We start from the raw sequence: 27,257 nt of genomic DNA, 5'->3' as shown, positions 1-27,257 counted from the left end.
TTTCTACCATCCGCACAGACACCGAACGCGCAAGTGCCGGGTCTGAGCGGATTAGTATTAATCTACATTAAGGGGGGCTTCTCGCGTAACCGCAGCGAAAACAACTGGTTTTTAACAATTTTTTTCAATATAACTATTGGACATATGGGACACAAACTGGCATACACGATAACTAAACTAGTCGGTAAACAAACATTTTACTGTTTATTTATGATATTTTGTTGAACGGTGTAAATTTTCTTCTGGGCTTTTCCAACTTTTCATGTTCTTCTTTCAAAATAGGTTCATTCCCAGCATAAAGCATGCAATGTTTAAAAAATGTCTCTTGTGTTTCAATCTATTTAAACGGTTCAATACAATAAATTAAAAAGGCCTCTCCCATATATCCGATAGTTGTTCAAAAAGAAATTCCTAAAAATCGCTTGTCTGCGCTACGGTTACGGGAGAAGCCCCCCTTTTAAGATCGGTGGAAGAGGATCGATGGGTCTAGAAATTAATATTCTTTAAGTAGCAAGCAATAGTTGTATTTGTTGCGACTCTGCATAGGTATTCGAAGGTTTCCGTGACCATTGGTACCTTGGATCCCTTCACGCAAGCTAAAAGAAGTGATAAAGCAAGGCTCTCCGACAAACTACGCGTCAAGTTCGAGTCCGGTCCATGTTCAACGATCACAAAACGATAGCCACCAAATTCTGTTAAAGTACTTCTTCTCCGTTCACGCTGTCACTTTTACACCTTCACCTTTCCTAACCCGAGAACAGAAATAGAAACGCAGCGATCGCGACGTTCAACCGACTCATGCACGCTATCCACGGAACGCAACCAATCGTTAATCAATACCTAAACGCATCTAACGCTTATCTGTGGTACGAACTACTGCGATTCGATTTTATTGTTCGTCATTCGCACGGTACACATGGTTCCAACAAACTGAGAAAATATTTGGTTATTACCAAGCATTTGTGTACATGTTCGGATTACAATAATCTTTCGGCTTAATCAACTTCGAAAACATTTGCGGAACTCGGCGTGCTTTTGACCGAATGAACATTTTTGTGGAAATACTTGGGTTTTATAGCGTTTAATTGGAGCCATACGATTACAGAATATATGCTTATCTTTATATCGTTGCACCAGGCAAGAGACGATGTTTTCGATGCTAGTTCCGAATACCCTAATTCGAGAGGAAAAACAAAGAGGACCTTATGCTGGATAGCAGACGTCTAATCGTCGAATTACAATGCTTTGCTATCGTAAAGTACGAATTTGTCATACCGAGTTCTTCGAACAAACCCCGGTGTCCCCGATGATGTTCAGCTTCTTCGAAAAGGATTTTGTACGAAACAGAAACTTGCTGAAGATTCGGTACCGTCGGAGGAACAACAAACTGTGATATCGCAGAATACTTTATTGTATATCTTTACGCTCGGAACAAATATACAATCAATACTTCAGTTTCGTTTGAATAGTAGCTGGTATTACACGAAACAATGAATTTCACATTGGGAAAGTACAAAAAGCAAACATTTGATTCAAAAAATATAAAATTATCACCGTAATGGTTGAAACGTAAATAATCGTAACATTATATGATACTTAAGAGAAATAGCTACTAAAATATATCGTGTTCAACGATAGGTGAAAGAGAAGTTATTCTTTACGAAAATTGATTTTTAAACTTAGAAAATAGCAAAACATCCGCCCAGACGACGCTCGCGTTAAAATAAAAACTTTCGAACTCAAACTGAAACTGAAACTGAAATTGCAACTTCTGATTAATCGTAAAGTTGATTAAACATTAACTTAAGGGACCACAAATTTAGGACTTTTCTTTATGTAATCCCGTCGATATTGACGAGAAAATGCCAAAAGTCCAAGTTTTAACATTAGGAATTCGTTCAATTCGTTCAACAAATTCGTACAAATTCGCTCAACTTTAAAACTTGAAAAAAGTTTGAAAAAAGCTCTAACTCTAAATTAAAGATCGGCCGTAAAATGATAAAAATGCGTTCGTAGGAATATATTGAATAAATATCAAAATCTAACTACATGTGGCTCCGTTATTTTTATAATGGGACACGTTGTTAGTCACTGCACATGCTCAGAAGTTCAAGCGTTAATTGCTCTGGGGGGGGGGGGGAAGAAAAATTGTAATTTCTGTTTACACCTTCACTTCAAGAATCATCCCTTAAACTTTCTTCCACCTGTCGCTGAACACCCTGCATAATACTTTCGATGGCGCTTGTGAGTGTGTCAGATTGGACGCTCAAATGCATTCGAAAATTTAAGAAAACAGTATTAAACGCGAGAAGAGTATATTTTGAAAAAGAGTAACTTAGTCGCTATGCTCGGAAGAGTCCGAGGAAATTATATGGGTCTCCGAGGGCGTTGTTGTTGCTATGCCGAATTGTAACTTTTCGTATCGCTGTTTTGCCGCGCAGCGCTTCAAATGTCGCTTCTCGAGCGTGTGTCCAACCAGGATTTTGTTGCAAATCCCGCAGATGACCGATTTCTGGCACTCGTGTCTCACGTGGTAGGTCAACATTTTTTTCTGGTTGAACCGGCGACCGCATTCGCATTTGAACGGATACTTGGCGTTACCTATATTGTAGGCGGACTTCGGATTCTTCGCGCAGTTGTTCTTCATATGTCTGGCCAGTGTGTTCGGCTGGTGGCAGTCCTTGTCGCAGTGCATGCAGGTGTATATAGACTTGTACGGTTTCGTGTTCTTCGAGTCTAACCAGTCGCAGCTCGTCGAGGAACTGCTGGACGATCTGCGCGGATTGATCCGCCGAGGCGGTTCGCTCTCGTTGCTATCATCGCTGGCCAACCTGTGTCGGTTACCGTTGCTTCTTCTCGGACCGCGTCTACCTCGTCGAGCGATCAGCGGCAACATGTCATCCAGGTGCGCTGCAGACGTTCCAGGTACCGGACTCGAAGTTACCCAGCGGCTCGATGCGATCACGGGACTCGTATTTCTGGCGCGTATCGCTTCGCTCCGGCTACACGAACGGGTCACTCGTTTTCTCGCAACTGCTGAAACAACAAGAGATACAGTCTTTTTCATCGGATCCGAGTGATAGCGTGCGCGCGCGCGGACGAACAAAAGACAAACACAAATCAGAGGCCACCCCAAGAACCCGAGATGATGCCCCGTTCTAGACGTTTCGAGTCGCGAGGGAATAATCGTATGATCGAGAAGGAAAAGAAACTGGAAACCTCGTGTCGGTTACTTTTCTTTTATTATCGACGCTTAGGTTAGTACACGTTGATGGAACGAATGCTTCGTGGAGGCGCGTGTTTCGTGATTCCATGGACGGTGTGTAATCTTGGCGAGCATGTTTCGATGGGTGTCCCCGCGCGGATAACGTGAAGATGGAATCTGAAATACCAAACAGCAGATCAGAGAACGAACTAAACGATGCTATGTCGGTGAATGAATATTAACCCCTTAACCCACGATACTCGCGGTAAGAAATTCCGTTCGAAAATAAAAAACACGAGCCGGACTCGTGGTGCTTCGTTCGCACCGAACGCAAACAACACCAGTCATGCTCGTGGCTCGCGACATACACACGTATCATAAGGCGTATACGATAACTAAATAGCTCGAGTGACTTTGCTCATAGGACAAGGGGTTAAATCGTTTAATATGTTTCCCCTTGGCTGGTATTTGTTAGACAGAAAAGAAGAAAAATCCATGAATGTAAAATGTGTTACGATGTCGAATCGATTCTAATGACGGTTCGAAAGAGGGTTCGCGTGGTGATGTTCTCGACTCGGAAGAGTAGGAGAGGAAGGGATACATCTTGGTCCTGATTCCAGATAAATATGTATATGTATTTTTATTCAATTCCCAACATTTTTTTCTGCGAAAGAAACAATGGCGCTAACAAGCTGGTCGACGTTGAAAAAATTTCACCGAACGCCGGTTTGCAATGTAACAATCATAACTCGTTTGACCTCGTTTGATCGGTTGCCGAAAAGTGACGTTGATAGAAGTGAATCGGTTTGACAATGACCGTTGTGCGTGTTATCGAACGTAGTGTTTGAATGAAATCAATGTACCCAGTCCGTAGAACGGTCCTTCCTCTTCCGAGTGTTAGACCGGACAGAAAATGGCCGCCGTTTGCGGTGGCCAGCTGGTTCTTACGTGCGCAATAGGATCGTTTTAGCGGGTCGGAAAGCTACAAGGGGGTCGTTGCCGGTGTTTCCGTAGGCTGCTGCTGTGGAGGAACGTTTTCCCGCAAACAGGACACTTCTGCGTCCTGCCGCAGTCGTGCCTCACGTGGAAGATCAGGTGGGACTGTTTCGAATAACAGGCACCGCACTGACCGCAGGAGTACGGTCTGCTCTTTTGCAACTGGTGGCAGGTCGACCGAGGATTCCAATAGCAGAAGGTCTTCTGGTGACTCCTCAAGTGGCCGGACAGGGTGAAACCCTTGCCACAGTATTTGCAATTGTACTTTCTTTTCGTGTCGTCCGCTAATTGCTCTGCAACATTATTAACCAGCAATTGATCAGTCGCGTTCGCCCGAGAAAAACCCGAAGAACACGCGCTCGTTCTTATCGTTGCGGATCTATTATCGGGCATACAGGTTTTCCGCTCCGGATTAACCCTTTTCGAGATCGTGTTCACCTTTCTGTACTTTTTGCAAATCAAATTCAACGTTTTACAAATCAAATTCGTCTCGTAGACGACTCGAAAGTGAAGCTAGATCGTTTTTCTTTTTTTTTCTGATTTTATTACCATATTCTGCAATGATGAAAACAATTCTTGCACTATAATTTGTTTTACGCTTGCAGTGATTGCAACCACTTTGCCATTTATAATTTTTCAGAGAAAGACAGAAGTTTTTATTTATTTTACGAGTGTGTATATATTTTGTAGGGATACGCACGTGCATGATCGGCACAACATAGTTGCCGATCAAAGGATCGCCGACCGCGTCGCGTCGTAAGGCGGCAGCCGCCAAAGGCGTCCTTTGGCGATCTGCCGACTCCGATAGTCGGAAGACAGTGTATGAGCGAGCATCGTATACGTATAAGAGGGCCGTCAGTTCCGAAATGAAGCATTTTTATATGTCATCCGCTTGTCAAGGTTTCTCACCTCTACGATTTTCCGATGCGTATACAATCACAACAGCAAGATGGAATGTTATTTCGGTTTGAAGGAAATTAATAACATGTTTAGTGGATCATCGCGGATATTATAGTGCAAATAATGCCATAATTGTTGCAGGAATGTGTACTTAAAATTACCCCAGGAGAACCATTATAGCAGATGAATGTGTATGGGTGCGTATGCGTAAATATTTAAGTTAAATTTTATGTTAATTTCATGTCATTTTATCTTATTCCATATTTAAGTATTATTTCTAGACCGCGGACTTAATGGATTTAAGACACGAATGAGTAGCTGTAATTCGAAACGATTAAAAGAAATGAAGACTGTAAACACATGAATTCCGACCAATTAAAATGATTAAAGAAAGAAAAATATTCCCAAGCAGCTCCTCTTCGTAACGATCGATGCGAACAATTTTTGTTTTCCGTAAAAATCCGCAATCGTTACGCACATGCAATAAAATGTTTACGATATTTATTTGTTGACGTTGCTCGGGAAAACAACTTGGTAAAGCAGCTTGAGTTGCGAAAGGGTGAATTTGATATGCAAAATAGTTGATTCGGAGCGCAGAAAGATGGGTACGATCCGCAAATGGATTTCGAGCACGAACCCCGTAAACGAGAGAAGGGACTGGAGAAAGTGTCCTCCGATTTACACGGTGTTCGAGCGACGAACCATCCACATTTTCATCAATATTAATTCGTGCATGAGACAATGACAGGGATTGCGAGGGGCTGGTGAAGAACGGGAATGGATGGCGTCCAATAGTACCTTTATTTCTATACATTCAGACTCGCCTTCTGTGCATGCTCTATAATACATTTACTGTGACGCGCTTCGCATTATATCGGCGACGAAGGAACCAGGGATTCGAACCCTGACCCGTAGCGGGTTAACCCGGTTAGGCGTGGGTGTCCGTTACGAAAATATTATACAACAAAATAAAAATAGAAAATAGGTTAATTTTAAAGATATTTTAAAGTTATCGCTCCTTTATTTATCATAACGGGTGGTTCGCCAATAGCCGTATCATCCCACTTTATAAAATAAAATTAAGGAAACTACAGATAAACTTTCAAATAAGAAAAACATTAATAATTAGATAATACATATTATTATGCTAGAATGGCAGTAAGACAGAATGTTTATCGAGGTTTCTTGCGAAAAATAATTCCTATGGTATAGGGAACTAAAGCTTAGGTAACGGTAAAGTATCTTTAAAATTAATCTTTCTGGCTTTCTCTCCATCAGTAACCCGTTCTCCTTAGAACCTTGAGAATCGCTCTGTTCGGTTAGGCCTCGGTGAACCAGCTACGGGTTAGGATTAGGGTTCGAATCCCTGGAAGAAACTCGATGAAACTTTCGATTATCCCGCGGAACAATTTTTGAACGGATTATAGATAGGTTCGCGTGATAACAGCACTAGTTGGCCTAGTCGTTTTTAATCAGATAGCAGCGCACCCTGTGCTTGCGAAGGCTGCTGCTGTGCAAAAACGTTTTGTTGCACCAGTTACACTTCTGCGTTTTCCCGCAGTCGAACCGTATGTGAGACCTCAGGGACGACTGTTTACTGTAACTGGCTCCGCACAGGACACAGATGTACGGCCTGGACTCCTTCGTCTTGGAAAACATCGAATGCGGATTAAAGTAGCAATTGTTATTACGGTGCTTGTTCAGAAACCTGGAGTGCGTGAACGGCTTGTGGCAGAACTCGCATATGTATTTCCGTTTCGGTTGTTCCGCGTCCAGAAAATCGTTCACCACTCCTGAAACACCGGTCAAAAACATCAAATTAAATACGGTACAACGGAGGCGCCGTTTCTCTTAGCATTCAGACGACGCTGGCGCTTTTTGTTTTTGTTTCTTTTTTTTTTGTTTTTGTTTTTGCGAGAATCTAGGATTGTCCGTGTTCGTTTAAACATTTTTCCGTCGAGCTGTGCCGATGCGGTGAAGAAGGGGATGCTGAATCTCATCTTGTAAAAAAATGTTTATTCAAATGTGTACAAAAGCTACAAGATTATTCGAAGGTTGTGCAGATTATGTATCGTACGCGAATATTATTGATTAGATTGGTAAGAAGTAGCGGTAAAGGCTGAATGCAACGGAATACGTGATTTTAGGTCTGTGCGTTGGTATTGCTTAAATACTTAGACGTATTTAGATTGCTAATAAAAATGATCACACAAGTCTCAAAACTTCTCATCACAAAACAGTAAAGTTGATTCAGAAAAAAGCTCTACTGGATAACAGTTCTCGTAATTATTATTATATATATAATATAATATACATATATTATATATATATTATATATTACAGGGTATGTACAGGGTGGGACATTTGAAACAAGTCACCCGAATAACTCGAGTGCTTTTCAAGATGGAAGAAAATGCATAATACTGATATTACTAATTTTTTTTTATAGGTGGAGGCCTCAAACGGAACATGAAGGTCAACTCTGTTTCTTTAAATGGAACGATATGGTTTCTTATTTACATTCTGATTGCGTCGAGACGAATACAATGACAAGGTCACCTGCAATAGAAAATAAATTGTCACCAAGCACTCGTCGAATACTTCGATGATTACCGTTTAAAAAAAAAAGAAAAAGAAAACAGAGTTGACCTTCGTATCGCCTTGATTCCCACCATCCATAAAAAATTTAGGACGATGCCAGGTAAGTCAGTTCTGCCTCATTTCCTTCCACTTTCAAAAGCAAGCGAGTTAATCGGACGAGCTGTTTTAAATGCCCCACCCTGTATATACATATATGTATATATAACATGCTCTTATAACCTCATAAACTTCAACATTTCAAATGTCGAGCATATACTTTTAACACGGGGGAATTTTGTATCTATACAAAATAACATAAGTCTCGTATGTAACATTCTTTACCCACGTTTGTTCAATCGATCTGAAACCATACCGAATATTGCAGTCCGATATCTCGGTTCGCCTTTATATATTACATATCCTGTGGTACGGTACATGTTGGTTTCGACCACGGGCGATAGTGCGATAGAGCGATAGAATGTCCATCAGCGATTAAAAAAGGAAATCTGAACGAAGTCTCAATATACCGAGAAGCAACATCCTTGGTCCGCGCAACAAAGAAGCGACGATCAGAAATACTGGGGGAGGGGAGAGAGAGAGAGAGAGAGAAAATTAAAAGTCAATAGGGTCCAAAACAATTTCGTTCTTCATGGAAGCATCGATCTTCAGCGAGGACGCGAGATCGTTCCCCTTGACTGTCAGCTTGTCGACTATTCGTCGAAACGGACAGTAACGGGTCTTGTGGTTGTAGAGGCTGGTTCGGTGGAGGAAAGTTTTGCCGCAGTGCGTGCATCTCTGCAGCTTTCCGCACTCGTGGCGCACGTGCCACATCAGGTCGTTCTGCCGCGAGTAATTCGCGCCGCAAACGGTGCACGCGAACCGACTGACTTTTCCGGTTTTGTACAGCTGCGACTCGGGGTTCAAATAGCACCGGTAGTTCCAGTGGGCCTGCAAAAAGCTGGCACTGGTGAAACTCTTCCCGCAACACTTGCAGCTGTAGCTACGCGTTTCATCCTGGGATTCGAGTGCGGCCGAGTCTCGTTGCCCGATCTCTGCAACATGATCAAACCGTCTATCAGAGCCGCGTCGTGGTGACCCTTGCTTGCGTTACTCGATCTCACAGATTCCAGGCTCTCGCGGCCCGGTATCCTACGCTCCCCGCAATTCGAGTCATTTTTTCCTGTATCGCCGACCTAACCCTTTCTCAAAATTATTCGCACGCCTCTCTTAGCAAGTTCCTCTCACTTCTGATCAAGTTTTCTCCGTTATCAAACTGATTTTATTTATATTACAGTTTCGTTCCTCGGTCGGATGGAGTTAATAGAGCGCGCTACCGATGAAACTGTTACTTTGCGCGTGAAATATATCGAAAATATAATATAAATAAAATCATTTTGACAACGAATAAACTTTATCGGAAATGATCTTTTAACAGAACGATTCAGTTTTGAAGCATTTTCTATCCTTGCGACGAGCAGAACACGATTAAAGAAACGAATTGATGACCTTTTCACCTTGAGATTCAAGGTCAAGGAGAATTTCGAGGCACCATTTTTACATCGGTTTCCGCCAAACCGAGGGTGTAGAAACACGCTGTATGTAGTCACGACAATTTCTTTACACTCTGTACCTGGATACAATGTTAGCTAAACGTTCGAATACTTTTTTCAAAACACTGGTCAACTTTCTGAGGATTTCTCGCCATTGAATCGCATCGATAAATGAAACACTGGTGCACAAGACACGAAATGTGATTGAAATATTTTTATTGAACGTAGTGATGACAGATTCGTGGTGTAATCAAAATGAAGACTTACAAGAACAGAAAAATAAAACAACATATTTTTCACCAAAAATCTATTCTGTCGCGTTGCAACGAGAATATATATAAAACAGAAATTGTTTAGCACAATTGCAAGCCATTGAAACAAAACTAAATAGGAACGTGTGCATGATACTAACTTTAAGTTATACTTTCGTAGCGTTGCAACGAAACGATATGTATATATAAATAAAATATATAAACGTACTTAATCATGCGAAAATGCTAACTTTACGTTACACTTAAATAAAATACCCGATTTTTCAACAGAAATCTATTCGTCGCTTTGGCACGAGACTCTCTATATATACATATATGTATATATATGAACACAAATTGTTTATCACGATCGCAAGTCATTGGAGCAAAACAAAATGAGATCAAGTACTTAATCATGCGAAAATACTAACTTTACGTTACACTTATACTGAAATAAAACTCTCTCTGTCTATATAAAAATATATAAAAATATATAAAAATTAATAAAAATGTATATAAAAATGTAAGTAAAAACATAAATTGTTTATCACGATCGTAAGACATTGAAACAAAACGAAATGAGAACGAGTACTTTGATCACACGGAAGTACTAACTTTACATTGCACTTGAACTTAAATGTATGTTTGATCGGCGTATTGTCGGTGTTGGAAAGTATGTTTGAGAATGCAGCTTTTTTTATGGCGGTAACAGCTCGCCAAAAAAGGAAACCGTTTGCCGCATATTGGGCAAATATGAATCCGGCCGCAGTCGTTTGACTGATGCGATTTTAAGGTGGCGATACGCCGATATAATTTCCCACACTTAAAGCATTTGAAACGCGGTATATCATCCGCGCCTATTTGGCTGGCTGTTAAAACATCAATTCGGTCTTGCAGAAACCCTGAAACAAAAGTAAAGCATACGTTCTTTTACATGTGCCACGAAACATGCTTCGTCTGATATGAGAACAGCGTGGAATCAGATCAGACTTTACAGACTTTCTCTTCCACGTTGATCCATTCTATTCTACCACACTCCCATCTAAGCATACATAGTTCTAACATATATATTCTAGTTCTTATCGATAACACATAAATTAGCACAAAGATACTTGCGTTCAACCACGATCTACTGATAATTATTTCAATTCATACTTGTTCCGACGCGGAACACTAATTAAGCCGAAAGTCCCCCAAAAAATTAACCAATTGAACTTGTAACCACCTGGCTTGAGCCTAGCTCGCCGGTTGATGAACCAAAACAAAATTTCTAACCGGTAAATTCAGTTATCGGAAACGCCGTAGCTCTTCTCGGCATTCCTCAAATGTAAACAAATAAAATTAGTCACTATCAACTACTGTCTCCTACTAATCACTGGTCGTTAATTCAACCGATGCTGGTGAGCATATCTGAAAGTATCTTTCACAACAACGTCAACGTTGCTCGTCCGAAAACGTACTCCCTGACGGAAGACCTGCGAAAATGTTCATAAAAGGGAATCTCTGTTCCGTACAGAAAATATGGAAGATGGAGAAGGTGTTCTATTAAATTACTATAAATTTATTAGTTTGTGTACGTAACGATCGCTTAAAAAATATACGGTATCGACGATACAGGAAGATTCTGATACATAATTAACGTAAATCGAGTATCGAAGTATGTCGTGCACGAAAACACAACGTTCCCAACCGTAGCATAAGTAAAAAATTGTATAAAATCACTCGGTTGTTCGAATTGAAAGCTCCATGAAAATTATATACAGTGAAGTTTACTTGGATCTTTTTTGGGAAGTTAGATCAATTAGTGTACCGCATGACGTGGAAAAAACAATTTTTCCAAATTTTTCTTCCCACGTCATTTAGTGAACTAATTGTTCCAAAAAAGATCCAAGTCGTATGGTCCAACATTAAAGAACTGATCGTCCTTTTAAAAGTGTCCGAATATTACTGATATTCGCTGTACAGTGTCCTCTCCGTAACTGTCGCAAAGATCTCTGCCGTAACTGTCGCAAAGATCTCTGCCGTAACTGTCGCAACTGTATCCCCACCACTGGTGGGATCCCCCTGACCTGGCAAGCGGAAATTTTGGATTCTTTCTTATGAAACTTTTACGAATTCAAACACGATATACAGTTACGTATAAAAGGCAAAGAATGTAGCAGCTCTGCTAGAATTGTCGCTCGGCGACATTTACGGAGAGACGAGCGTAGCAGAGAATCGATCAGCGTTCTTTCTGGTCGACGATCAGAAAGAGATCCTCGCCCTTGTGTCTCCGTCTGATGTGCGTGTAAATGTTGGGCGCGTGTTTGCTCCTTAGACCGCAATAAGGGCATTGGAACTTCGGCTCGCGGCCGCACGCGGTTCGCAGATGCGTGTCCAGCGTTCGTTTGTTCTTATAGCCCTGCGAACACCTCGGGCAAACGTGGTTTCTAGATTCTATTTGATTCATCGTGTGCCTCTCCTCGATCCGGAACGCGGGATCCATGAAGCATCCGAGGGTCAGGTGCCGCTTCAAGTGGCTCTGCGTCGAGTAAGGACCGTTGCAGAAGTTGCATCGAAACTCCCCCGTCTGGTGATCTCGAGGCAACGCTGTAACACACAAGCAACACTTGATGTACGAACTGATATCTTGCTCTTCGAACTGGTCGAAACTCTTTATAAGACAGGAGCACTGTTCTTTCGCAGGGCGAACTCGAGAAGCAAAGGGTCGCAGAGACACCCTGTGGAGCAAGAAACTTGTCCCCTCGTTTCGGCCCTGCCGAAGAAAGAATTAACCTTTCACCTGGTCCCCGTTGTCCGATACTTGCAGAAAATTTCATAGTTCAAGTGTATATACATATTTTCGATTTCTTCCAGTGTGCTTCACCAGAGAAAATCATTTCTTCATTTTATCGAAGATCTATCTAAAGTAAATTCCAGATTGGAAAAAGTGGCGAAGGCTTAGGTTACCTTCGAGATACTGAATCAATTTCGAACGGAGTTTCCTGCTGAATTCAATCTTGCTTGTAATCTTACCTGAACGAGAAACTAGTCGTCGTCTGCTGCAATTTTTTTTTTTTCTTTAGAAACATTTTAGCGATGCTGTGTGATAGTGAGCTGTCCAATATTCGGCTACGAGTGTCTACAAGCAAAAATAAAGGTGGAGGGGAGACGTAGAGACGAGAAATGTTTCCTTCAAGGTTCTCTTTATTTACATTTGATAAAAATTTGCAGCATCCGATGAGCAACAACTGTGACACGATATATTTATCAACGGTAACGATATACCTTTGGTCTCCTGATTGTGTAAATCGACATCTGAAATTGGCCTCTCTATCTCTCTCTCTCTTTCTCTCTCTCACACACATAGAAATATATCTCTTTACGCACATCGTATCGCGACTAAAAAAATAACACTTTTCAACTGTAACAATCGATCTCGTACGTATGTATATCTTAATAAATCTATTCGAAGAATTGATCTCCTCCGGTCGAGTTAACAAAATTCCGCGCTTACGCGAGTAGGTTCGATATAGAAAGGTGTCCCGCAGTCCGTAGTAGACTCAAGAAATAAAAAAATTATTTGTTCTTTTTGGTCTTCGGTTTGTTCCTCGTCTAACGAAGAGACTATCAACCCGGTAAATGGATCACAGCTTGCGAGACGGTCAATACGTACATATGTATATACAACGTCACACGCACACACCACCAACTGCGCGCACACGTACGATCGTTTTATTGAATAACTTACAAATATATTACCGCGCTAAGCTACAAAAATAGGAATATTATTCATTTGGCATTCGTCATCAAATTATTTGGCAGTTCGTATGTACACGCGAGACATACACCAATTCCTTAATTCTTCGGCACGACGTAGACTCTCTTCTCTCGCTGTTCTCGTGCAGTTCTAGGTATAAATTTAGCGATTCAGACCCGAATCTCCTTAAATGCAATGCAAATATATCTTAGGAACAATCGTCGCCATATTGCGATTGCCAATATAATTCGAATTTATCGGTCATCGTTGTTCAAACGACTCGTAACAAGAGAAAAACGCTTTGGCACCTCTTTTCATTTTTATATACATATACAGGGTGTCTCACTTCACTCTGCCGCCCCTAATAATTCTGTTATTTACACAGATATCAAGAAATGTTTCGGGAGAATGTTATGAAGGTCATCTCACGATCATATTTTTCGAGATTTTACGAACAGCAATGTTTCTGTTTAAACATGGAACGATATGATTTTTTATGCTTTCTCATTATTTACGATTGTCACCATGTTCAAGGTCGTCGTTTTTAACACTTGCGTTACCAGCGAGTTCCGTGTATTTAGGTACATAAGTCGTCGAAGTTGTTTGAACAGCGTCCCTGAACAATTTAGTGCCCACAGTGGTTGCCCTCGAGTGACCCTGAATGACCTTCATAACAGATCATCGTATTCGTCTTGAGATGACCTTCATCCACACGGATTCATGTCCCCCTCCAAATACGATAACCTTGTCCGTAAACTTTTTATTTTGTATCTGTATAAATAACATGGCAGAGTTGAATGGGACACCCTGTATGTACGCAACGATCTATCGAACGATTTCTTATGTAAAAAGTATCACACGAATTATACAAACTCCACGGTTCCCGTTCGCTCAATACAGAAAAATCGATTTATAATATAAAATATAGTAAACAATTGACGCGTTTGTACGTACGATTTAAATCCTATCTTATAAATCCCTTTGGTATTCCTTTGGATAACAACAGGTAGGAAGAAAATAGTGACGGAGAGTATTACATACAACAGCTGAATAGGAAACCATAATCTTCGCATCGAGAAACTATCTAATGATTTTCCAAAAGAAAAAAATGTACGAAGAATATGCAAATGTATACCTCGTAAGCCGGGTCTTTAGCTTTCCAGTTATGCGTGATTACTTTTCAAGGACCCACATGGATACGATACAAATAAATTAAGGAATCTCCCTGCCTGGCAAAAATGAAGTTCCCGTCTCGAACGTTGGCACGTTCTCAACTCTAACACTATCGACGAATATTTACCAACAGTTAAAATTAATAAAAGAAATCGTAGAGTACAACAGGAAATGCAATCCTTCGGAGAAAAAACTCTTCTAATAACAGTTAAAAAACGTTCTAAAAAAAAAGTAAAGGCAGTCCCACGGTAAAGTAGGTAACAAGACGTTTCCGATCTACTACAATCCATGTGACAATTAGACTGCGGATTTTATGCATTTATAAGAAAAACGGGTACATACAATCTCAACCAGTGGACATGCCAAAACGATTTAAAACTGAATACGATAACTGAAAGAAGAAAGAAATGTTTACAGTCTTTTCTCGATATATGTCGCGAATACCTGGCTGATAAAAGTCTCAGAACTATCCCCACTACCGCTCGAGAGCCGCTCGGAAGCCGAGGAGTGTAAGGTGGTAGCGTGAGTCAAAGTATCTCCTGGACGATATATGTCGCTGGCAAGACCTGTGATGTTGACGTATATGGAGAAAACACTGCATGTTTATTTCGCATAAATTTCCGCAGTCTAGTGATATTGGCACTATGTCCCTGTCCCCCCTTCCGTCGGAGAGCAGCCTGTTGTCCAGCAGAGAGAATGTGTTCTATAGCACGATTCTCGACAGGTGAGAGCTGAAAAGGCCAACGAAGAACGAGAAAGTTTCCACGGAAAGAGTTGCGACGTGAAAACGAACGCGCGTATAGGTAAATTTCTGGAAGAGCGGAAGCTATTTAGCGACCGAGCCGCCGTGAATATTCAGGATGTGCTGCTTTAGATGATCCGGTCGGCAGAAGCATTTTCCGCAGAGGGTGCAGGCGAACGTGTACCTGGACCCGAGTTCCCCGCACTCGTACCTGGAGTGTCGCGTCAGAGAGGACCGTGACCTATATCCGCGTCCGCACATGACACACCGAAATCTCAGCTCGCTGGCAGAGACAGCCTCCGTCATGGGGCTCGCTGTAAGCATACAGGGAGGCTTTTTACATATGGGTTCTTCTGTTCACCCGAAATCGTCGCGCGAACCAACAATCTTTTTCCAACCCGTTCGCGTGTCCTTCATCCGTTTTCTATCGCACACTCCACCCTCGCGCCCACCCCTAACCACCCCTCCCTCCCTCCCTCTTTCTTGTACATCTCGGTCAACCATTCTCACTCTCACGACGATGCATAATAAACGACAGTAGAATTTCGAAGCGGGTACTCGATCTCTCGACAACGACGAAGAGGGGAAAGCTCGAGCCAAGCATGTGGACGATATACGGTCAAGGCTTAAGCTCGCTCGAAGAGAAGACTGCGGCACGGATAAACGTAACACTAACCGTGCCACGACTGGTGTCACATTCTTTTATTTTATAATTACTCGAATTACTAAGACGCTTCCATTAGGAATTATCAAGTTTCATTTGAGCACGATTTTATAAAAATTTTATGAAAATTGCGAGAAATCTAAATCTGATTTTTCGTAAACTTTATGTACGGTTAGCGTTAATGTTCAGCGGTTCGAAGGGATTCTAGGAGTTTGAGATTCGACTCGTGTACACATGAAATGTTTTCAAAGAAATTGTCTTGATGAAATGATTGAATGATTTTTTGAAAGTTGCGAGAAAAAGTTGGCGTGAAAAAAATAAACCGTTAGACAACCAGTATTGATTTTTCTGTTGCAACGTGTTCTCTCGCGCGCAGTCTTCTTCATTCCGAGCCATTGTTATTTACATGCTGCTCCAAAAATGAATTGCTTTTATTAGTTTCTCCATTTTTTACACCCGTGTGATACTTCATTAATTCAACCCAACGTAAAAAATGCCTCCTTGTATAGTTTCACCCAGCACACACGTCCACGAGACACATGAATGTGGACAGAAAAAATATGTCGTCGTGACACACGAAAGATACAAGAGAGTTTTGAGAAAACTCGACGTCGATCAAAAAGAAAAAAAAAGAAAAACACTCGGGGGCACGTTTCTATTTCATTGAATTTCAACTCGAACGATAATTACTGCGCATTACAATTAATGATTCAAGCTTAAATTCGTGGCAAACCATGAGCTAGCATGCAGTACAAGGTCAGACGTATTTGCGTGTCGATGGTTGATACACCAACGGAATCAAATTTGTTTCCGATCGATTAAATTAAAAGCAACGGGACCACTCTCTCTATTTCTCTCGCTATCTCACACACACACACACACACGCGCACTCTCTCTCTCTCTCTCTCTCTCTCTCTCTCTCTCTCTCTCTCTCTCTCTCGACTCATTAAGACATTGTTGCGTATACGCGCGTCATGGTTCGTAAATGAGAATTAGTACACAGGAATTGAAGCTGGTACCGCGGAATACAATAGAGACCAAATTGAAATTCCAAAGGTACTCTCCCGTGGACTGAACAAGTATGAAATTAAAGGACAAACTATACAATTATATACAACGATGATCTGTTATTTCCTATATGTGTATATATATACGTGTATGTAATAATTACAAAATAAAAGCGAGATTACCTGGATCTTTGAATATTTTCGAGAAGAACACATGAGTCAACAAAAAACAATGAACGAACTTTTGTTAGAATAGAGAAAATTTTGAAGAATTAATGAAATGAAACCGAGAGACTGTGCGTTGGCGTACAAAGGGGTGAACGTTACCCCTCTGTTGCGGAACGAATGATAAGAAAGGTTGGGAACAACGAAACATAAAAGTTCGCGGAGAGTTTGTTCTTGATAATGATAAAAACAAACGTGCCTGGAAAAGTTATGATTTACGGCGTGTCCAGGTGGCTCCTAGGTGATCCACGCTGCGGTCCTGCGCTGCGATCCGACGTCGTAGCTACGGATGTCGACTCTAACGAGCAACCTCGCAGCTTTTTCAACCCTTTGGAAGCGGACGTGGTCCAAGAAGACCGCTTCGATATTTCTGACTACAATTCGACGAAGATAATGCCGTGATAATCAGAGCTCGATCGAGTAATTTAATAGTCGACCCGATAACCAACAATGTGCGTGAAACAAATTACCACGTGGATACAGAAACAATGATTTTCTTCGAGTAGAAACTCTATGCGCAAATTCTTTTTTTTTTTTATTCATCGCTACAGACAAAAAAGCTTCGAAGCTCTTATACTGGAAACACAATCGGTTGCAACTGAACAATTAGAATGGCGCCGGCCATTTGCAACGAACAATGAATATATATATATATTTTTTAGCAGTGGTTCTGTTTGTACAGAAATTTTCAAAGAACGTCTAATACTTTTTCTTTTTTTTTTTTTTGTAAGACGACATTATTTCGATCGTTTAAAACAAGTCCTTCTGAAAATGGGTGTAATGGCTTCCTGAAACGTGGGATGTTGGAGGGGGGTCTCGCAGAATGACAAGAGACAAGGTTTTTGATAAAATTCAATTTATTGTTCTTCTCAAGGCTCCACTCCATTGGACGATCGCTGGAACTTACGACTCGGGCCGACAACTTGCATTCAACGACCAAACGACGTTCGAGCGGAGATAGTTCGGAAAGAAAAACAGGATATCGAATCCCTTCGGCAAGGACGTTTCAAAACCCTTTTACGCGCAAGCGAGGAAGTTAATTTGCACGCGAGAGACGCAGGTCTTCGAAAAGAATTTTAAAAAGCAGATATCCGGAACGGATGTTGTTCCGACGGAAGATTTGCATTTCGAGATTCCTGCTCGATGAGCTCGGCTCGCGGGTAAACGCATCCGGAAGTCTAATTTCTCAACGAAATCGATCAAACTCGACTCTGAGCAGGGATTTTTTTTTCAATGTTACCCGCGAACCGGTCGAGTTCTTCGAATTCTCTCTTACAGACAAACAAGACTGACGTGAAAAACATTACTGCAACACATGCCTGGCTTAGTTTTTTGCAACAAACGATCGTTTATTTTATAACAATGTTTCGGAACCGTAACTCTCTTGTAGGATTGGTTTACAAACAGTAACACGGATTGCGCCGATTGTTCTCGAGAGAAATTACGTGTGTGTGGCGTGTACAATTTTGAATTTGGACTGTTACAACAATTCGGTTCGCGTACGATCCCAGATCGAATACAAAATAACGGGGGCGATGGGGGGGAATTTTGAAACTATCCGGAAAATAATCTGTTCGTTCGAATCTACAAACTCGCATTTGTCATTTTCAAATGTACTACACCTAATCGATTCTCTACTTTGCGTACTACGAACAAAAATCGAGACACGGTACGCGAGCTGTAAGACGACGATCGCAAGCCAAGATATTATGTCTTCCCTTCACTTGACCGTGTGCACTTGCAGATTCCGAATACCGACCGCGTTACAGGCTCCGGAAAAAATCGCGGAAATATCAACCGACCGTAATAAAAGGCACGTTCTCTCACCGTTAACTTTCGAAGCTCCGAAGATTTTACAACCTCTCGAACCCGAAGAACCCCAGACGTATTTATCCCGCGGAAAACTAGTGCACGGTGGAGAAGTGAAGGTCCACGGATCTACCGAATAATAGATTCCAGTTGAAAACACTTGAAAATGGACAAAATGGAACGGCGACATACTGCGATGAGATGACAAGAAGGTCCTTGCTTCGACGCCACACGCTTTAACCAATAGTTCGGCGGCTAGAATTGAAAATGCGTGTAGAATGATCCAGTCTGCCGTATCCCTGCTAGGGAGCTTCTTGTCATCTCACCACAACCCTTGGCGTGCGATTTTCTCTCCTTTTCCAGTTAGACGAGCAAGGGACACACGAGGACTAAATGAGAAAGAGAGAGAGAGAGAGAGAGAGAGAGAGAGAGAGAGAGACAGAGCGAGAAAGAGAAAGAGAGAGAAATACGTGTTACGGAGTATCGATCACTCCTGCGTACTTCGCTCCTCTCTCGAGAATCCTGGAGAGCTGCAACTGCGACCTGGGAAACCTTTCTCTGGAGTAAGGCGCCACGTGATGCCCGGTCCGTTTCTGGTGCACCCTCATGATGTCGAGCCGTGTGAAACGCCGGCAGCAAGTCCTGCAGACGAACTGCTTCTCTACTCCGCACTCATACCTCCGGTGCCTCTCCAACGAGTACTGGACGGCGTAACGCCGGCCGCATCGCGAACAACAATAGCCGAGAATCGATTCTGAAACACCGTGGCCCTCACCACAATCACGCTGACCCCAGTCGTACCGGACGAGGAACAAGGAGCAGGCTTCATCTGGTTTCCGATTTTGTCAGTTCTGTGTAGTAGGATAGGCGGAAAATTTGTCTTCCTGCGTGTCTTGGGAGCTTCGTCAGCGTCGATGGACATTTCGGAAAAGCCGAAACGCCGCCGCTCCGGTTATGAGTGCTGCGCAGCAAACATTATCGGAGCGACAACGATCGGACCAGGTGTGAAGGTTGCTCGTTGGCAGGTGTATTGTAGAGAGAGAGAGAGAGAGGGGGGGGAAGAGAGAGGGGGAGAAAGAGAGAGAGGAGAGTGGGGGAAGAGGTCAGTTCATTCTCTTGGCAGCAGATAGCCGTCAAGAAAAGTCCGTTATCTTTTGTCTACAACGTGTAGAGAGACGAGGTTCAAAGCTTATCGAACGACGCAAACACTCTGTGCAACCTCTGAAAGAGCTTCTCATTCTGCTTACTAACACATTCGCACGAGTTTAGAATATTCCTACGATATTGTGCACGAGGAACGATCAAGGTTCAAGATGACCGCGACGTTTCTGCGAAACCCGCAACGAGAGATCGTGTCAAATTGAAGATTGAGTTTGCGAACACGCGCGTAGAAAATTCGCAATGGATCTGTGCGACTGATGATACAAATCCATTGAGAACCGCCACGCGATATTCTGAGACCCCCATGGTGAATATCGTAATTAAGGAATTTCTCTCGTTAGACTCTTTGGATCTCCAGCTTATTTTCTTAGGGGAATCACGATCGATGAAGGAACAATCCCATGATCTTTCATTGCCCGGCGCCATTGAGCATGAAAGACGCGGATCGGACAAACATCTAACTCGCGACTTCCCTGATTCTACACGCTTCGAGAACACCAGCAACAATTTCCATTCGTTCCTAGACACGCGCACAGTTTTTCCAGACATACGAGGAGAAAACGAACGAGAATTTTCGTCGGGCCGCCATTGTTGTGGAGAGAAACCATACGTTGGCCTGAAATGTGCTTGCACGAGCATGGCTAAATAGAAGAAAGAAAACCACGGAGCGCGTCTTGAGGCTCCTCGAGAATACCGTTTTCTCGCAAAATAATTGCAGTGTTCGTTGAAACACGCATCGTATGAGAAATCAATACACTAGGTGTTGACAACAAGAATCAGTTATCGAAGGAAAAACAAACGAAAAGGAGAAATGAAAGAAAACTAAGAAAAACGAACATCCTACTTTGATCAGGATCTTTAAAGGCGTGTGGAATAATCTTAATAAGTATAAAGCGAATCCTTGGATAGTATCACAACAAAAAAAAACGAAAAATACATGTTTAAATATGTGTACCAGGAAAAATCTTAGATCTAGAGAATACTTTGTAGTAAGATAAAAATGATTGTCTCTTGTTGTACCGAGGTCAGGAAGAAGGACTTTTGGTCTCAATTAACGAATCATACCGATATGAGGACAATCATTTTCATGCTTCTATATCAAATATTAGAAAATTGAAGGCATCTCGCGTGCCGATACAACACGCAAGATAATGTACTTACGCACATTACCTCTTTACCTTTTACCATTTTTGTATGGATCGCACTCGAAACAAACACTATTTTCTTCTCTCTGCACTAAACCCCGTATTTCTCGAAAACTAAAATCGTAGTTTTCGGAAACATCACTTACGCGAATTCACCCCTTTTCGTCCGAGTCGATTCTCGTCGAAAAGATCGAAAACATTGCGCCGAAATAGCGTGTCGCGGGCAATTGTTAACGATAACAATAAATGTATGAGAAATGTTTTTCGAAACGGGACAAAGCAAGCTTGCCGCGTGACGATAACAATGATAAATGCTAAAAGATTACGGAAAATTGCAGAAAAATTGCTGAAACTCCTGAAAATAATGGTTACAGAATACATTGCACAGATTATCATATTTCATTAAACAATTTACGCGTCAGTGTCTGCAAAGACGTGTAACGTCTCAAAACGCCACTGACGACACATTCGAACATAAATGGATCAATAATCGGTCAAATAATTAATATTAAAATGCTGAATAGAATACAATTTAGAAATCTGAAAGTATCAAGCACACAAATAAAAATATTGATATCCGAAGAAGAACACACAAATAAAAATGTTGATATCCCAAGAACACAATTTTAAAAATGGTACCACGAGTCGAATAAATATCTTAATCTAAACCTTAGCCTAGTAGTGAAATATATTTACCAATACTATACCATTTTACCATTACTTTGTTAGTGTAAAGCTGCATCCCACGATGATCCTTCTAACTTCTTCCGATCGAACCCGATACCAGAAGTCCAAAAGTGAGAACTTCTGGGCCGAATTTTTATCACACTTTTACCATTGAAAAGCACCAAAAAAATATGATACTTTTCGACAAGTGAAAATCATTCGAAGCTTGTTCATTGCTATGAAATTTACCCTTACCAAAACCTGAGAAATTCAAAGGCAAAGTTGCACATATCGAAACTCCAAAAAGGTCGGAGTTTCGTACAACTTTCCTCGGAATGTTTACCAAGAACCTTACCCAGAAGAAGAGCAAAACCATCAAAATCTTCGATCTTCATTCTTCGTGAACCCCGAGTCTTCTCTCTTCTTCGACAGCCGTCAAAAATGGTCACACTTGATCGACTACCGATCGATACGAGCAGAACAAAGAACGGCACAATGTCGCGGGTTCAAAATGCTGTCGAAGACAACGAGACCCGCGTCAAATCCTGCAAAGCTTTGTTCAGAAGTATCGATGAGTATTCGACAACAATTCGCGATCGAGCTACGTCGAACATCCACGCAATTCCCCAAATGTAAATCGTAAAACACGAAGACGAAGCAACAACTTCGCGCGTTCGGTAACAGAAATCACATTTTAGAATTGCACGAATGCGAGCAGCATAAAGGAAAAAATAAGCAGCTGCATTCTCTTTGGAAGAAATTCAAAGAAATTGGACGATTGGAAAAAATATTAAACAAAATGACTTGTACACCCGTTCACCTCAAGCGAACGTTGAAATCGGTTAAATCATTCTCTGGAAAAAATTCTCTCATTCGTTCGACACTCAAAAGATTAATTGCAAAGGGAAGTTTATTGCTCTCGGCTCAAGGGACAACTAGTCCTCTTACCATAAACTAGACTGCCCGCTTGGTTCGAGCCAAACTTCGTTTGCAATACTCTCGACGAAGCGTCAACATTCAAACGTAAACAGGTCAATTGTACACTATATAAGAAGAACAAAATAAACAATTACGGAACACACTTGTTCACGTAACTCCAACTCTTTTCAATATTACCTTCTTACCATTCTTACCAGATTTTTTGTTACAGTTTTACCATTTTTACCATTCTTACCATTTGTATACCTTTACCATCTTACCACCTCTTTTTCCGGAGATTACCTCGCACGGTGCCAACCTCTTCTTCCGTCTGATCTTCGTGCAGTCGTCCTTCGACGACAAACCGCCCAAGAACGAACCGAGCAAAAATGGCCGATTCGTCCGGACAAAAATTCACCGTGAACCGCGAGAGCCGAATCGATCCCGATACGAAAAATCGGGAAAGACGTACCACCGCGCGACGCGAGACATCGTTGTCCGAAAATTCGTGGGACGCGAGTATCCTCGCAGCAAAATGGCTGACGAGCATATGAAATCGATTAACCGCGGAGGAGGAGGGGGGCCGATCAGTGCGCAAAATGGCACACTGCTCGGCGTTTTTTTCTCTTCTCTCTTCTTGCCTCCGTGGAACTCTCTCGTCGAACTGGGAGTGTATCGACGATCGAGAAATCGCTCGATCGTGATCTCTCCAGTTCGTCGTCCGAACTTATTTCTTCTTTCACTCTTCATAAATCGTCGGCTAAACACTTGGGAGGTAAAACGATGTGACAAGAGAGAGAACGTACAGAAAATTATGAGAAATGAACATGGTATGGTACAACAACGAGAAATCGAAATGCGGAACAGTACAATACCATGAGCAGAGTACTGACAATAATATCATGTTCTTGATACGCAATGGTAAATATAGACGATCATAGTACATGTGTGTATATATATATATATATTTATATATATAAATATATATATATATATATCTCTCGATGTAGAGAATGTGTATAGATAGGTGCGTGTGTCACTTCTCTCTGTATATATGTATAGAAAATGCATATATACATATATATAATATGTCCATTTATACATACACATGTGCATATAGCATGTATAAATACACCTCGTAAAAACACGCACTCGTTCCGCGGAATTCCATCGACATACGTATCACCGTACACAAGCATGTATGCGCGCACACCTGCGAGCGTGCGCTATACACACACGCGTAAACGGGCATACATAAAGGATACGTGTGAAACAGCGTTGTATACATGTATATATAAATCGGGTTAATCAAATATTTGATGTTTATATGCGTTACGAACAAAGAAGCGAGTTATGTACACATGGGTTAGTTAAAAAATATATATAAATATTGGAATGTGTGCAAGCGCGTACGCCTCGTATTCGTAGTGGTAAGTATTATTCAATTAAGTTTATATATGAACCAAAAAATTAGAAGAGGTAGTTTGTGCGTGTGTGTGTGTGTGTGTATGTAACAAAGTGTTTTCGCAGAACGAGCACCACCACCATGTGTATGTATGTAAGTGTATGTATGCGTATGCCTGTGTGATTATGTGTGATATGCGTGTGTTGCGTGTACGAGAGACTACCCTAGATAATGAAACACGTTGAGTTTCAGGCAGAACACGCAAAAAGAAGGGTACTTTTTTCGCGAGTTACCGTAACGAGGAACGCACCGCGCTCGCTCACCTCCGCAGAGTTAAAGAGTCGTAAATTACACTACCGAAGGAAGCGTGGCATGCAAGACGAATTACGCAAAAAATGGCACAACGCAATGGATTAAAAACTATCGAGTGTACGCATACACGGATGGACAAAGAAAAAGTATGTTGATATATCACACATCGTATCATATACATGTATATATATATATACATATATATAATTTGTAAATAAATATATAAATATATATATATATATATATATCTATGTATATATATGTATAGAAATTTTCTGTTTGGTACGCGTTCAAGAGCCCATGTGACACGCGAGCACACGCGAATCGCGTGCGATACGCGGGACGGTGAATGTGCGTGGAAGCGCGCGTGTCACGCGTGCCGCGATTACCAAAATGACCACGTGCTTTTTTTGTCTCGACAGGTAGATTGGTATCTTCATCTTTTTTCAGAGAGCCACGAGAACAAACAATACGACACATTGTGCGGGCGGGAGGAGAAAAAGAGAACACCGTGGAATCGATGAAATTCGTAGGCGAGAGATGAATCCCCGTGATTGTTCAATTGCGAGAAGATATCTTTCAGAAATATCTTTCGTGTTCGATGATCGACAGACGTATGACCAGCCACCGTGCTCGCCCCGTTAGGCACGAAGAAAGAAGCGTCCGTTTCGGAGAAGTATGGCGGTGTGAGAGGCAGAGGAAAAATTAGGTAGAGGCGCAATAGAGAATGAGTATATATTCCGTGAGCGTTTCCGCCGTGCAAGGATAGATCGCGACATACCCTGATGACCTTAATATAATGTATATATATGTATATTAAGAAAAGAAGAAGAAAAAAAAACAACAGAAAAGATAGCACTAGCGGCGAGAGCGCAAGGGTTGGCTTTACGTCTCGTCCGCGTCTCTCTTCTCCTCTCGTTGCGTCACGCGAGTTTGATACTCGACCGTTTTTCATCCCTCCCGCCCTCCCCTCAACCCGGGGTTTCGCTTCACCATCACCGCTTTCGTTCGACAAAAAAAACACGTAAACAACTACAATGGGTGGTTCCTTCCTTATCTTTTTTTTTTGTGTGTCTTTCTGTTCTTTGCCATTAGGATACGAAGGTTGCCCTCCGGTTATCGAGGCAGAGGCGAACGCGAAACGCCGAGGATGCCCCGAAAGAGCTCCAGGGCTGCCGGATGAACGCGATTATATATCCGGGGGATCTCGAAACCGATAGCCCGGAAGCCCTCGGGGCAACCGTCGTCGGGGCAGCCGCCTCTACCTTTACCCACCGGCTCGTATATTTGTTTACACAACGACAATTATAGGAGAATCCTCTACGTACTGCAAATAACGTGGCGCAACACCGGTTCTAGGCTTCGTCGTTACCACCGTAACAGATTTCTTGGTTCAACAGAAAATTTGCCCGTATGCACGTCGAACGAAGCGGACAACGATAGTGTGTGTCACGAGAGAGCGTACACCGCAAGTCGATCAATTTGCCGGATTCATTTATCAACCTTTTCTTTTCTTTAGAACGTCGAGAAATAAATTTGTCAAAAATGGGTAGATTCGTCAACACGTTTCATGCCGCGAGCAATTGGTTCCGTTACTTCCGTTCCCTTGTTGTCGACCGCGAAATTCTAACAGTGACATTTTTCACGACGTACCGAGCATTTTCGACACTTCCCCCATTTTTTGAACTCGTACGATAAGGACGTTCCATGCTCTATTTCAAATAATTTTTATGCTCAGCTTTTTTTGCACAGATCTACGGAAAAAAGATGGAAGTCTCGTTATTTCTGTATAGATGACCGTTACCTGATCGTACCGACGATTCGTATCACTTTTTTCCGCGAATGCACGACAGAGGCGGCGGCACGGAACGTGTTAAGATTGACAGTGGAATCTGGAGTTTACGTTTCGCTCGGAAAGCTCGAAATGTCAATAAAAAAACCGCACGAACAATCGATTCAAGGTAACAAGTCTCTGACGGTGAAAACAACGACCATCCCCATCAATGCGAGCGCTTCGTAAAACTTTCTCTCTTTTCCGTACCGTGTACCGCGACAGGAGAAAAATATATTTAAAAAAAAACAAGGAGCACAGGAAACATAACACGGTATTGCCGTAACAAGTACGATATAGCGAGATTACGAAATCGTGATGGTAGAACACTAGCATTGACGGAGAGGTCGCTCCTCTCTCTCCGATATTACCTTGTTTCCCGCGTTGGATCACCTTTTTTCGGGCGATCGTAGGTCCTAAAACTCTATCCACATGAAAAACAAAAGACCGCGGCGTTGTTCAACACCTCCCCGCCCATTTCCCTAAAGCGAAAGGTCTCTCTAGGCGTCCCGTCCCTCGATTTCTATTTTTCCTGTGCGTTTCTGCCTCGATATAAAAATAAAAGAAAAACGCCGATCCGGGCTGTTTCCATCGAAATTTGCTCGACACCGGCGTTGCATCTGCCAACGACAGCTGCGCAGTTGCAGCTAGCAGATGTGCCGGATTCGAGGAAGCGACAGCTGTTGCCCGCCGCTCTTTTCGCCTTCTCTTCCCCGCGCTCCGGAATAATTAGGTCTTTGTTCGGCGAACCCGAGTATTAACGAACCGCCTGATAGAATCGGAACACGATCCGCATTGGAATCGTCGCGCGTTCAACTTCGTATCGACCGGGTTGAACGACCCGCGCGATTACAGGCATCCGCGAATCTGGGTCGACTACTTCGGGAATCGGCTTCACCTACCAACGGCGGAGGAACTGACAACGATCTTCCGACGACCGCTATAATATTTCATTGCTCGAGAGAGCGCGAATCGATA

At 42.1% G+C, this 27,257-nt stretch overlaps 1 protein-coding gene across 32 annotated transcripts in view; it reads right to left on the bottom strand.

The window, feature by feature from the left end:
* Window positions 1–27,257, bottom strand: part of LOC143354555 (uncharacterized) — a 112,952-nt gene that overhangs the window by 75,825 nt on the left and 9,870 nt on the right. For 3 of the 32 annotated variants that reach the window (XM_076788761.1, XM_076788758.1, XM_076788759.1), the window contains exon 7: window positions 2,602–3,036. The exons of 24 other annotated variants lie outside the window; for them this stretch is intronic. In XM_076788761.1, the coding sequence (XP_076644876.1) occupies window positions 2,602–3,036 (435 nt within the window). Of the gene's footprint in view, window positions 1–2,601; window positions 3,037–4,470; window positions 4,495–5,883; window positions 6,895–7,097; window positions 8,734–11,688; window positions 12,072–27,257 lie in introns of those variants that run through there. 5 more of the 32 variants (XM_076788781.1, XM_076788760.1, XM_076788775.1 and 2 more) reach the window with 5 other exon arrangements.

The sequence above is a fragment of the Halictus rubicundus genome, chromosome 5 (assembly GCF_050948215.1).
Source record: "Halictus rubicundus isolate RS-2024b chromosome 5, iyHalRubi1_principal, whole genome shotgun sequence".
NCBI lineage: Eukaryota > Metazoa > Arthropoda > Insecta > Hymenoptera > Halictidae > Halictus > Halictus rubicundus.
Note: the sequence above shows the minus strand (reverse complement) of the source record. Positions and strands in the feature narration are given on the sequence as shown.